Source organism: Ipomoea triloba, chromosome 8 (assembly GCF_003576645.1).
Source record: "Ipomoea triloba cultivar NCNSP0323 chromosome 8, ASM357664v1".
Classification (NCBI taxonomy): Eukaryota; Viridiplantae; Streptophyta; class Magnoliopsida; order Solanales; family Convolvulaceae; genus Ipomoea; species Ipomoea triloba.
Genome location: NC_044923.1, coordinates 272611 through 285968, shown reverse-complemented (window position 1 = coordinate 285968; position 13358 = coordinate 272611). Strand labels below are relative to the sequence as shown.

Sequence of the window (13358 nt, the reverse complement as noted above, 5' to 3'; positions counted from 1 at the left end):
CACCACACATGCCTTGTTGTTTCTCCCAGTCCAAACACATGCTGCATATTGTCACAACCTGGATTCACCTGCAATTCTTTCATTTTCACCTAAGTATTCAGACTTGAACCTGCAATCTCAAAACAAATTTTCAGCAGCCATCTCAAAAATAAAGAAATAAATAAACAATTTAAATTAATTTACCTTATGCAAGGACAACCAAATCAAGAATTGCATCAATAATGGACAACATATTTCTGACGCAGATTGTCTTGCTTTTAAAAAAAAAATATTTATTTGATGAAACTACCAATGTTGCCCTGTACATTTCAACAATATTATCAATATTCAACATTAATTTGTTTCATACCAGTATAATCAACCATCAAACAGTTCAACAAAGCTCTTTCACTGGTATTTCAAAGAGAATCCATAATCAAGAACTTAAATTACAACAGCAGGAAAGACTAGATCGAAAGAATATGTAAGCAAAGATATAAAAGCTTGTCAATTGAAAATAATTCTATCTGTAAGCTGAACTTGCCTGCTTTCAAAACTAATAATATTAGTTCCAGCTGTTGTATTTCTATCTGTTGCTTCCTTGGTAAATCCCATTGGAAATATGCTTCGCTCAAGCTTCCGCACAGCAGTAAAATGAGAAAGCATCCCCAACCTTATTAATTTAGAGGTTAAAGTTGGAGCATCAATATGAAAGAGATAAGGTGAATGCATTCAGTTGCCTTTAGCAAAATTCAGCTTAATTCTTGCAGTGGTTATGACCTATGTACTAGCACTACTATGCAAACATAAATTATAAGTGGGAAAAACAAGAATTATGTAGCTAGTTTGATTCATCATAATCAGAAGAAGCAAATAACAAGTTAAATAGATTGTACCTTGGCCTTGTGACAACAGATAACAGATGCAGATGCAGAATACAATTGTTCTTCACATTTATTGCTGCAACAACCACTGGAAGAATCTCTGGAATATTGTCTTTGAGGCCTCACACGTTGAGGGGTTGGACAGCTAGGAAAAAATTGATAACCAGGAAGGACTCTTGATTTTCCTCTTCAAAAAAATTGATAACCAGGAAGGACTCTTGATTTTCCTCTTCACAAGAAAGAGCTCCCAGGAAGGACTCTTGATTTTCCTCTTCACAAGAAAGAGCTCGAGTGCACTGCAAATTGTGAAAATACATTGGAGTCAGTTCAAATAACACAGGTGATCTAAAGTAGCAGAGGATAGTAGACACACATACAGAACATTTTACAGATACAGGCATTCATTCCTAATCTGGGAGTAGATACATAATCCAATTCAGGGCAAGAAAATTTTCTAGCATACTTTGCATATCAATCTTTGGAAAAGACTGAATGCAGGCATGAGATGCTAGAATAAGAACTACTGAAAAAGAAAGTTCAAATATGGTAACGCATACCCGAACATAACTACTACTAACTACTAGAAAAGCCAGACTTTGTCAAATTCTTTTGGATTTGTCAGAACTGAGAGCAGACTTCATTGTTTTAAATCAAGCCAAGTTCTGCTCTAATAACTACTGAAAAATAGCAAATATGAGACTTTAATTTTGTAAGCAGTTTAAATGCAAACAAAAGCACTTTAAAGCAATATAAAGCAATGTTCATCACAACAGTTTTCATAGCAGTCAAAGTAAATGTTTGTTTACGTTCATAACACATGTATATAATATTCATTAAGACCATATGTAGGCCAGAGTTCACAGTTTATCAATTGTCTTCCAACAAAGAATGCTGAATAGTTAATGTCATAGTTTTTTCCTATTCCTCTAACTCTCATTTAGACTTGTTTCACAAATTAACAAATATGTACATAATTCATAACAATCATGTGCGCATATCTTTGCACAAATGCACATCTGCCCTCTTTCTTTATGCTCTTTCTGTTTTCTTTCTTTTTCTGAGGTGTGAACATGCCTCACAATAACAACAATAAATAATTCTCACTTATTCCAAACAAGAAAAGGCTAAAGATCATACAAGCATGTGAAGATAATTGTCCTTCTACAATATTAAAAGGCTAATCCATTACAGATCATGAATTTCTATAATTCTAAAAAAGGGAAAGAATCAAACATACCATCCTGTTTCAAAAAAAAAAATCAAGCATACCATCCTCTTGAACCTGCAAACCCCCTTTTACCTAATTACCTGCAATTCTTTCATTTTCACCAAAGTATTCAGACCTGAACCTGCAATCTCAAAATAAATTTTCAGCAGCCATCTCAAAAATAAAGAAATAAATAAACAATTTAAATTAATTTACCTTATGCAAGGACAACCAAATCAAGAATTGCATCAATAATTTACAACATATTACCAGAAATTAAATTAGAATTAATTTACCTTAAACAATTAAAATTAATTTACCTTATGCAAGGACAACCAAATCAAGAATTGCATCAATAATTTACAACATATTACCAGAAATTAAATTAGAATTAATTTACCTTAAACAATTAAAATTAATTTACCTTATGCAAGGACAACCAAATCAAGAATTGCATCAATAATTTACAACATATTACCAGAAATTAAATTAGAATTAATTTACCTTAAACAATTAAAATTAATTTACCTTATGCAAAGACTCCAAAGGGTATTAAATTATTAATGATTAAATTAACAGCACTTTGCAGCTTCCTCCCTTATGGATAATGTATAAGGCAGCATAAATTACATGCACTGACAACAGAACCTTAAAATCACTATAGAAAACTCACCAGCCTCTCTTGCTCTGATGATCGGCCAGTGAAGCAGCTTTTCTTTATTCTCTTGATGGCAACATCTATTCCTCTCCATTTGCCATGATAGACAGTGCCAAATGTTCCATAACCCAATTTCCTTCAACTCTTCAAGGTCTTCATTTTTTATGATCTGTAATGGCAAACCGCAAACTAGAAAAGGTTATCTAAGAAAGGGNAATGATAATAAACATTGATGGGCCCTATGATTTTCTTCCCTTTCTTAGATAACCTTTTCTAGTTTGCGGTTTGCCATTACAGATCATAAAAAATGAAGACCTTGAAGAGTTGAAGGAAATTGGGTTATGGAACATTTGGCACTGTCTATCATGGCAAATGGAGAGGAATAGATGTTGCCATCAAGAGAATAAAGAAAAGCTGCTTCACTGGCCGATCATCAGAGCAAGAGAGGCTGGTGAGTTTTCTATAGTGATTTTAAGGTTCTGTTGTCAGTGCATGTAATTTATGCTGCCTTATACATTATCCATAAGGGAGGAAGCTGCAAAGTGCTGTTAATTTAATCATTAATAATTTAATACCCTTTGGAGTCTTTGCATAAGGTAAATTAATTTTAATTGTTTAAGTAAATTAATTCTAATTTAATTTCTGGTAATATGTTGTAATTATTGATGCAATTCTTGATTTGGTTGTCCTTGCATAAGGTAAATTAATTTAAATTGTTTATTTATTTCTTTATTTTTGAGATGGCTGCTGAAAATTTATTTTGAGATTGCAGGTTCAGGTCTGAATACTTTGGTGAAAATGAAAGAATTGCAGGTAATTAGGTAAAAGGGGGTTTGCAGGTTCAAGAGGATGGTATGCTTGATTTTTTTTTTTGAAACAGGATGGTATGTTTGATAAAAAAAAAAAAACAAGTATTCACAACTCTAAAGTGTGAGAAGCAAAAATTAAAACAGAACACATTATTTAGATTCCATTATTTGGTTGCTATAACATGTGAGTATGTGTGTGTTTTAAACTTTTAATGACTACAAATTACAGCAGTATATTAACTTAGCTGCCCTTAGAATTCTAGGATAATCTTGACATATCATCAAATAGGCATAAGTATTTTCTTTAGGCTTTACAGTCAGATCTTGAAAGGAAAAAGAACATAAGCCTGCCATAATTACATGCTTTGCAGTCTGTAAATACATTGCACACAATATAATACTACTCATCAAATCAGTGAAAGAGGCTTCATGAATAGAGCTAATAAAAACTCACAATTGAATACCAAGTGACAAAATAAAAGCCTGCAATAAAATAGAGAGGAATTTGCACATGTAATTGCGAAAGATCAAAACCAAAACCAATGCTGCAGTGGAAGCATTAAATCCTAAACTGTAACCTCAAAATGCATAAACTAATCAGACATAAGTAATCCAACAATAGGTTGCAAAGCTCCAGTAGCAAGAACTTCTTTCTTAACATAACACCAATATAATTAGTCCTAGCAGGTACCCAAAAAATGGTAAAAATTATCTAAATAGGCAGAAGATGCATACAATAACTTCAAATTCAAAAGAAACCAAATTTCTGACCGCTTCATAGTGTATTGCAGAATCTTCAGAGCGAAGCATATCTTATGTTTCTTATTAAAAATAAGATATATGAATTAATTGTCCCTTAAATAATATATACATACATACCGGTGGCAGCGGCGAGCGGCGACAACTGGAGACCGGAACCCTTGCGGCGACGACGGGAGACCGGAAACCTTGCGGCGAGGCGGCTGGAGACCCGCGGCTACTGCAGCGAATGGCGAGGAGGCGGCTGTGCGAGCCTAAATGTCTTCTCCTCTCCTCTTCTATTTTATCATAACAAAAAAAAAAAAAAACTGCGCATGTATATACACCAAAACATAGTTCTGTACAACCACAAAGAGTTCTAAATGCATAAATCCTATTCTCCCTAATCATCTATCAAACTCAAAACTATCAATCATCATGTTTTTAGTCCCACACAAGAGGGTGGGACCGATACCCGAATAGCTATAACCAACAACCCTCTACCCTTGACACAAGTCTCAATCCCCGGGGTACAAAGCTCTGTATTTTCCCCCCAAGAACCTTTATGAAACTCATGCCAAGCAATAGATCTCACCAACCCCACCCTTGATCCCACCAATCACCTCCAAGTGTACGGAGCTCCGCATTTTGCCACCGGAGGCTTAAGACCAGTGAGACCAAGCAATGGCTCCCTCCCAACCACCCTTAACACTCAAGTCAACCATCCCCGCACATATATCTGTGTTTTTACCGGGGTAGGCCTTGCAACTCAAATGCTAAGCAATGGCTCTCCATACACCAAACAAGTCCCATTCCAATCCCTTTTTTTCTTTTCAATTTTTCTTCATTTTCAACTTTTCATCCACCATCCAGCCTCACAACATCAATTCAGCATATTTCATTATCATCTACTCAAGAGTACTCCCACCTCAATGTGTATGCTATACCAAAACATGTGAGACACTCATAAGATCAATAAATGGGTTAGGGAGACTAAGGATGTATGCAAAAAGAACCCCTGTATGCAATAGCCCCCCTTCCCAAAATCAAAACACATCACAGTTGAGCATTATATACAACTATTCTCTCCAACATTAATGATCACAAGAAAACAAAACCAGCTCAACCACTTTTGGTATCATTGTTGTGCTGCTGTGTGTTCCTGTTGCTGCTCTGTTTCCTCCTCAGTCACAATCTGACCTCCCTGGAGTCCACACTGCCAGCCTAAATGTCTTCTCCTCTCCTCTTCTATTTTATCATAACAAAAAAAAAAAAATGCCCATGTATATACACCAAAACATAGTTCTGTACAAATGGCCCGAAAGTGACCATATAATCAAAGGGTACAAATACTAACTCATCAAATCATACTATACTAAAGGTGCAAAGCACTAAAACACCCTAAAGTACTCAAAGGAGAGTAAACAAAGTGCAGACTGGATTCAAGAAAACACCAATATATAATAATTTCTTAAAATTCGAAATTATTAATTTATAAGCCCTAAAATGCATTATAATTCCTAAAATATATAATAATTTCTTAAAATTCATAATGTATTAAACAATAATTCGAAATTCGAAATAAATACAAAATTACCGGCGGAGGGTTGGCCGGCGGTGTCGCGGTGTGCGGTGGCTGGGCGGCGGCTGGCCGATCAGGCGGTGGCTGGCCGGGCAGGCGGTGGCTGGGCGAGCGGGCGGTGGCAGTGGGCGGGGACGAAGCCGGCTGGGCGGGCGGTGGCGAAGCGCGGTGGCTGTGCGGGCTGTGGCTAAGCGCGGTGGCTGTGCGGGCTGTGGCTAAGCGCGGTGGCTGTGCGGGTGGTGGCGATGCGCGGTGGCTATGCGGGCGGTGGCGAAGTGCGTTGGAGGTGCGGTGGCGGGCAGTGGTTTATTTGAAGAAGAAGAACGAAGAGGGATAGAAGAAGAAAACGCAGATCTGAAATTTTCTTGAGTATGGTAGGTTTTATTAAAAATCTACGGCGTCGGTTGTTGCTTTAACCGACGCCGTTGGATTTTATTTTTTTATAAATAAAAAAGCAGATATGAATTCATTTAAAAAACATAAAATATAAATACGACATGGTTCTTCACGAACCGACGTCGTATATATTTTATTTCTTTTTTTTTTTTTTAAATATACAATACGACGTCGGTTCTTTTGAAGAACCGACGTCGTATTTATATTTTAAAAAAATAAAATATATATGACGTTGGTTCGTCCAGGAACCGACGTCGTATATATTTATTTACATTTTTTAATATTTTAAAATATAAATACGACGTCGGTTCCTGAACGAACCAACGTCGTATGGTTTTCGTATTTTTTTAAAATATTATTTAACGTCGGTTTTGTAGGAAAACCGACGCCGTATCCGTTTTTAAAAAATTATAAATATAAATAATTGTTTGACGTCGGTTTTAAAAACATATTACCAAAAACCTTGCGGTGAGGGGGCTGGAGACCGGCGGCTACTGCAGCGAATGGCGAGGAGGCGGTTGTGCGGGGCTGTTTTGTTGGCTGGGGAGGATGGATGGCGGAGATTGGACGGCGACGGGGCTGGAGGTGTTAGATTTGGATGGTGACGGGCTGCGGCGTTGGACGACGAAGGAGAGCAGCGCAGCGCAACGAGCGGAGAAGAGACCGGCAGTGGCTGGACGGCGTGCGGCGAGCGGCGAGTAGAGGATAACGACACCGACGCAAGTGATTACGACGTGCGGCGTGCGAAAAACTATAAAGTTTTGATCCCGACTAACCTAGCCTTACTATCTTTGAGATTTGTGGAAGCCGTTAAAATTACTTTATATTCCCGTTAAAATTACTTGATCCTGTTAACAAACACCAAATACGATGGAAAGTTGTCTATGCACATACAACATACGTATGTGTATTTTTATTTTTTATTTTTTAAAGACATGCGTATGTGTGTTAATTGTTTTGTAACAATTAAATTATATTTTTTTGCTTGTTTGACTACTGTTACCTGTTTGACTTAGTTAAACAACTTAGTGTTTGGTTAATCAGTTTTTTGTAATAACTTATTGTTTCAAAATGCAAAAATTCAAAAATATGATCAAACAGATTGTTCAATAAGCTTTTTGAGCAAATATATTATATATGTCATTTTGAATGTAATCAGCTATCAACTAACAATTAATTACCAAACATTTTTCTACAATCTGTTAATGCTATCTAGACAAATTCACTAACAACTATTTGCCAAATAACCCCTTATTCATTATCTTTACTCTCTTGTTTAAATCATCAATCGTTTTTAACATGAGTCCAATAATTTATATATGGTGGGGTTATATAGAGTTTATATACACCAACACCACCTAAAAAAAATTGATTCCTTCTATGAATGTTTTTACTTTTGGTTGAGTGTAAATTTAATAATTAAATTTTGTACCATGCCGTTGTAAGTTTTATTTGATTTTTCCAATTTAGAGCCTCGCATTATCACAGTTCTAAAAAAATCACCACATTTCATTTCAAAAATTATATTTCAGTCCTTAAATTTCAATGATCGGCGTAAACTGAGAGTGCCGGTACAATCTGTGCATTGTGTTTGGATCGCGGGAAGCATTTAGAGAGAATTGTGCTCGATGAACGCGCGAGGGAGGTATTCGCCGGGGACTGGGAACGGTCGAGGCGGAGGAGGCGACGGTTACGGCGGGGGTGGCTTTCAATCCAACCATAATTCCCGCGGCGGTTACCGTCAGGGTAGGAACCCTCATTCTCAGCCTCAGCAGTATGATAAGCGGAGCTTGCAGAATGAGCCGCACCAACAACAGCAGCAATGGTTGCGGCGGAACGCTAGTGCAGCTCCGCCGGAGTCAAGTTACAATGAGGTTCGGAAAAATATCCAGTCCGGCGGGATTGATTCAAGGTACATTTTCGCTAATTGCTCCCATCTTTCTATTGTTTAATAATAACTCCAATCGTCATAGCGACTAATTAGTTGGTTATCTATAATTTTTATTTGTGGTTTAAAGGGTCTTAACTATTATTAAACTGTGATTTTGATTTGATTCTCAGTTTCTTACCCATTTATCTTGGTTAACTCAGCTCTAATGTTTGGAAGGCTCGCCTAAATATTCCACCGCCTGACACTCGGTATAGGACTGAGGTTTGTTGAAATATGAACATAATATTTACAGGCCATTTCTTTTTGACATAGGTGACATAATTAGCATCTCTGGTTTTATTTCAGGATGTGACTGCAACCAAAGGAAATGAGTTTGAAGATTACTTTTTGAAGCGTGAGCTACTCATGGGGATTTATGAGAAGGGATTTGAAAGGCCTTCTCCCATCCAGGAGGAGAGTATACCTATTGCACTTACTGGCAGTGATATTCTTGCTAGAGCTAAAAATGGAACTGGCAAAACAGCTGCTTTCTGTATTCCTGCACTGGAAAAAATTGATCCAGACAACAATGTCATTCAAGGCATGTCATTCTAATTTTTTTTCTACAAGTAACTAACTTTCAATGATGTAATAGGGGGATTTGAGCCCTTCTGTTTCCCCGTTAAACGTTTTGCTCTTTGATTGCAATGGTGCTTTAAAAGTTTGAGTCTTTCCTTAATAAAGTTAATTCATGACTTGATAGTGCATGCAACGTATAAGATTTGAGTTTTCTTCATATTTAATCTCTTGCACTCGTGTTTACACCCGTACAGCCATACGTTTGACATTCTAATCCTATTTTTAATGTTTGATAATGCAGTTGTTATACTTGTCCCAACAAGAGAGTTGGCACTTCAGACATCTCAAGTTTGTAAGGAATTAGGCAAGCACTTGAAGATACAGGTAATGGTCAGTACAGGAGGAACAAATTTGAAAGATGATATCATGCGTTTGTATCAACCTGTCCATTTACTTGTTGGAACTCCTGGAAGAATACTCGATCTTGCCAAAAGGGGTGTCTGCATTTTGAAGGACTGTGCAATGATTGCTATGGATGAGGTATTCCAGGAAGCAAATTATTTTATGTTCTGGTTAGTTCTTCCAAAAATGGGCATATAATGTTTAGATAACATGCGTTTCTATCTCCTTCCCCCCTAGTTTTAGCTTGTTTGTCAGACTAAAATGTCAACAGAAAACAATCAGTATAATGGATCTTGCATAAATAGAATATTACAATGATCAGAGGTTGCAGTTTACTTCTCTGTTTCAAAAAACATTGGTTTATTGAATGCAATTGACTCTTCTCTATAATAAACTGTCTAAGATTTAGGAATGTCCAAGTTGAATATGTTGCTAGGTAGGCCTATCTTTTCTCCCAGTCAAGTTAACCGGAATGAATTTGTCTTTCAGGCTGATAAACTTTTGTCCCCTGAGTTTCAACCTTCCGTGGAGCAACTAATTATGTTCCTACCTCAACATCGACAAATTTTGATGTTTTCAGCTACATTTCCAGTGACTATCAAGGATTTCAAAGACAGATATCTGCAAAAGCCTTATATTATTAATCTAATGGATGAACTTACACTCAAAGGTATAACACAATTTTATGCCTTTGTAGAAGAGCGGCAGAAGGTCCACTGCCTCAATACCCTTTTCTCTAAGGTTCGATCTTTACCCCACATATGACCTCTCAATCCATTTTTGTGGGTCTCATACTCTTATGCATAGCATATTCCCCTCTGCAGCTGCAAATCAACCAATCAATTATTTTTTGCAACTCTGTGAACCGAGTGGAACTGCTTGCAAAGAAAATCACTGAGATTGGCTATTCCTGCTTCTATATCCATGCAAAGATGCTGCAAGATCATCGGAACAAAGTCTTTCATGACTTCCGCAATGGTTCCTGCAGGAATCTTGTTTGTACTGGTATGCCTTTTCTTGTGCTTCTCTATATGGAAATATGTGCCTAGTTGCATAGGTGATACTTGAATCTCAAAGCTATTTTTTATTTGCAGATTTATTCACTAGAGGAATAGACATTCAAGCTGTCAATGTTGTGATTAATTTTGACTTTCCTAAGAACTCAGAAACTTATCTGCACAGGGTATATTAAATTCATCCTTGCAGGATTTGTAGTTTACTATTATATAAGTGATTTTTAATTCACTTTCAAGGACAGACAGACTTTCTTTTCCATTTGACCATTGACTTTTTATGATCAGGTGGGCCGTTCAGGAAGATTTGGGCATCTTGGATTGGCTGTAAATTTGATCACCTATGAAGACCGTTTCAATTTGTATGTATTAAGTATATTGTTAATATGTTTTAGATGATAGCATCATATATACTGGCAGTCCTAAGACTAATAATGTGCTAATCATTCCTTTTTCATACTTCTCGTATGGACAGGTATAAAATTGAGCAAGAACTTGGGACTGAAATTAAACCAATTCCGCCCCAAATAGATCAAGCTATTTACTGTCAGTAATAAGCCAACTAAAGTAAAACCAACTATGTGTAAGTGAGAGAGGCATCTGGTATATTTCTTGCACCGCTGCCACTGGCTAAATGAAATGCAAGCTGCTTGATGATGCTCAAGCTATAATAGAGTTTATGATGATAATTCACTGTGGTTTTAGTACCGAGAGGTGGATTTCTCTCCTCCTATTCCCATGATTTCTCATGGATGGATATGGATCGGGGTGGGGATGGAGTTGTAAATCTTCTCATCAAGTTGACGACTTGACAGTACTTCACCTTGTTTTACTTGTAGGCAATTTCTGCACTTATTGAAGGCAATGGCTACTTACTCCCTGGATCAAGATATATTGGAGGCTGCAGCTTAATTTGTAGCAGGGATATGATGCTAATGTTGATGCCTGGGTGAGTAGTGACTTGTTACATTTATGAGCAGTAAGTACTTGAGTAGATAGAATGAACAATTAAATATTATATATGGTCTTCTTCTCCCCTGCCTAGCTTTTGTAACCTTTTTCAGTCTGTTAAGAATTGAAGTTGAGATCCCAATTTATTTATGTGATTATTGAAATATATATATATATGCTTATATTATTGATTGGTATAATATACATGATGAGCTATTCTCCCTGCCCTAAGCTCCCCACAAAAGAATTAGCAGCCAAACCACCCCAAAAACCTCTTGGGAGTGTAACCGCTTGATCTGAATTTTGCAGCCATGTCCTCAGCCTTGAGGATCTCTTCCTTTCGTTGCGCTTCAACTACTGCCCTCTTCTCATCTGCCACCTTGTGAATTTCAGCTACTTTGTTCTTCATTTTTGCTCTATGTTCAGCCTTCCTCTTCTCAATATTTTCCTGCTTGCATTGTGTTAAAGGTACGTAAGCACATAGATGTTACACTAAGGAGAAGAAAATCAAACACAATAATTCCTTAACTGTACCAACACAGCCCGAGCAAAGACACCAGTGTTAATCGACACCTTAAAATATTCCAAAGTTTATATTAACAATTTACCTCAATCTGCCTTAGTTGAGCATCCAAAATATTCCAAAGTTTATATTAACAATTTACCTCAATCTGCCTTAGTTGAGCATCCATAGTCGCCTTGTTAATGTTCTCCCATGATCCAATTGCAGTCAGCTTTTTTTGTGCCCTGAGTGGGTATGCCCTCCTATATATTAGAGAGACAAGTCAAAGGTACCAAAGAAAACAAGGAAAAATCATACTAACTTGTTGTCAGCTACAGTTTTTTCATTCTCTTCCCATGCTTTGATCAAAGCCAATCTTTTCTCCAATTCCACTCTAGCCAGAGCATCATCTAGTATTATTATTAGAGTAAAATTAAAAACAAAATCAAGATAATGAAGGCTGCCCAAAAGTTATTAACAAACTAATAAATCACCTCTGTCCTTGGCACTCCCTGCACCATCTGTCTCACCTATTAAGATTGAGACAGTTAAAATTTCAAACCATAAAAGATAAGGCTAAAAATGAAAACAAAATTCTGATTTCCTTGTTCTTTTCCCTTCAAATGTAGAAAAGAAGACAGATGTATTTAATTATTTATTTGTTTTACCCCAAGAAAATATAGAGATGAAAAGAAGAGAGAAAATATATACTTTGTGAGGCAGGAGAAAGTGGCACAAGGGATAGAGCTCTCTCATTCTTCTTCTCAGGTGAATGATGGGCTGGAGGATTTTCCTCTTCTCCCATGTTTATGTATATCAATACAAACCTTTCTACAGGAATATGGTTGCAGAGGCAGGCCAGTAGATCTTCAAGAAAACAAGAAAAGAGTATATAGTAAATTAAAAGGCCGGGGAACAACATAGGAAACTATATTAGTTATTAGTGCTTACTTTGTTTTGTGTGATTGTGTCATTATGGGATGAATTAAAATTGATAGAGTTTCCATAGAGACAACAATGGCAATGAGCTATAATCATCATGAAATAAAAAGAAAAGACAAGTTATTTAAGTAACTTTTCTTTTTATTGTTGATTTTGAAGATAAAAGCCAAAGAATTAATCCTTCAATTCCGTCTAATAACCTTCCATTTGAATCAACATCATTTGATTTTCTCATCAATTCTTTAGCATTAAGAAAATATTCCAATGGACATCATCCGTCCTTTATTATGACAGATTATGAATACTTAGGCTCCCAGAAATTGAAACTGGATGGCCCTCTTTGAATTACACAAGCAGAAGAGAACTTGGGCCGACAAAATATAGACATAGCCCTTATGTTTTAATATATTTTTTTTGTCCGAGTGACTCATCTATCACTATTTGAGGGTATGCACGAGATAAATCTATAGCTGACAGGCTCTAACCAAAAAGACTAATAGCCGGCTTCCTCTGGGAATTGAATTTATAACCTTGTGGTTACCAAGTTAACAGTGTGATTATCTTAGCTGATATTGTCCGATCCCATCTTGACTAGTGAGGTTTACTGTCTTGTGCTGTACCAGTGTACTGTACTGTGTAGCTATTATTATGAGCAATATAATCGATCTGGTCACGCTGCATGCATATCTTTTATTAGGGTTTTAATGCATGCAGTAGCTATGGAAGACATTCATATATTAATTCATCGATATTATCTTACCCAATTTAATTTTTCAACTCCCAATGGCTTCTTCAATGTTGTGCGTGTACTATACGTACATACATTTTCATCATCATCTACTGCTT

General features: G+C 36.6%; 3 protein-coding genes and 1 long non-coding RNA gene across 8 annotated transcripts in view; 2 read left to right on the top strand and 2 right to left on the bottom strand.

The window, feature by feature from the left end:
* The window catches only part of LOC116026663, a 7686-nt gene extending 1510 nt beyond the window's left edge, over positions 1–6176 (bottom strand). Inside the window, exons 1-7 of one of the 4 annotated variants that reach the window (XM_031268017.1) lie at positions 5873–6176; positions 4417–5523; positions 2744–2897; positions 2172–2212; positions 1115–1159; positions 876–1030; positions 373–652 (exon numbers count right to left, since the gene is read on the bottom strand). In XM_031268017.1, the coding sequence (XP_031123877.1) occupies positions 986–1030; positions 1115–1159; positions 2172–2212; positions 2744–2897; positions 4417–4686 (555 nt within the window). In that variant the 5' untranslated portion in view covers positions 4687–5523; positions 5873–6176 and the 3' untranslated portion in view covers positions 373–652; positions 876–985. Of the gene's footprint in view, positions 1–372; positions 653–875; positions 1031–1111; positions 1160–2100; positions 2213–2743; positions 2898–4416; positions 5524–5872 lie in introns of those variants that run through there. The other 3 variants (XR_004099870.1, XR_004099871.1, XM_031268016.1) reach the window with 3 other exon arrangements.
* On the top strand, positions 3028–3532 carry LOC116026665. The gene is made up of 2 exons (XR_004099872.1): positions 3028–3179; positions 3501–3532. It is a non-coding gene; the product is annotated as an uncharacterized LOC116026665 (long non-coding RNA).
* A 1592-nt stretch (positions 6177–7768) lies between the features above and the next one.
* On the top strand, positions 7769–11590 carry LOC116027664 (DEAD-box ATP-dependent RNA helicase 8-like). Of its 2 annotated transcripts, XR_004099988.1 has the most exons (11): positions 7769–8165; positions 8345–8405; positions 8490–8724; positions 9004–9242; positions 9594–9845; positions 9929–10109; positions 10199–10287; positions 10406–10479; positions 10593–10700; positions 10957–11066; positions 11378–11590. XR_004099988.1 is itself a non-coding variant. In XM_031269374.1 (10 exons), exons 1-9 carry the CDS (start codon positions 7882–7884, stop codon positions 10669–10671), a joined length of 1494 nt encoding a protein of 497 aa, XP_031125234.1. In that variant the 5' UTR covers positions 7769–7881; the 3' UTR covers positions 10672–10700; positions 10957–11255. The 2 variants fall into 2 exon arrangements, 1 of the variants encoding a protein (XP_031125234.1); XM_031269374.1 differs by lacking the exon at positions 11378–11590 and having other exon boundaries at positions 10957–11255.
* Positions 11223–12375, bottom strand: LOC116027530 (remorin 1.4-like). The gene is made up of 5 exons (XM_031269233.1): positions 12282–12375; positions 12065–12100; positions 11893–11980; positions 11734–11815; positions 11223–11516 (listed from the first exon to the last, which is right to left on the bottom strand). Exons 1-5 carry the CDS (start codon positions 12373–12375, stop codon positions 11316–11318), a joined length of 501 nt encoding a protein of 166 aa, XP_031125093.1. The 3' UTR covers positions 11223–11315.
* Positions 12376–13358: the final 983 nt, after the last annotated feature.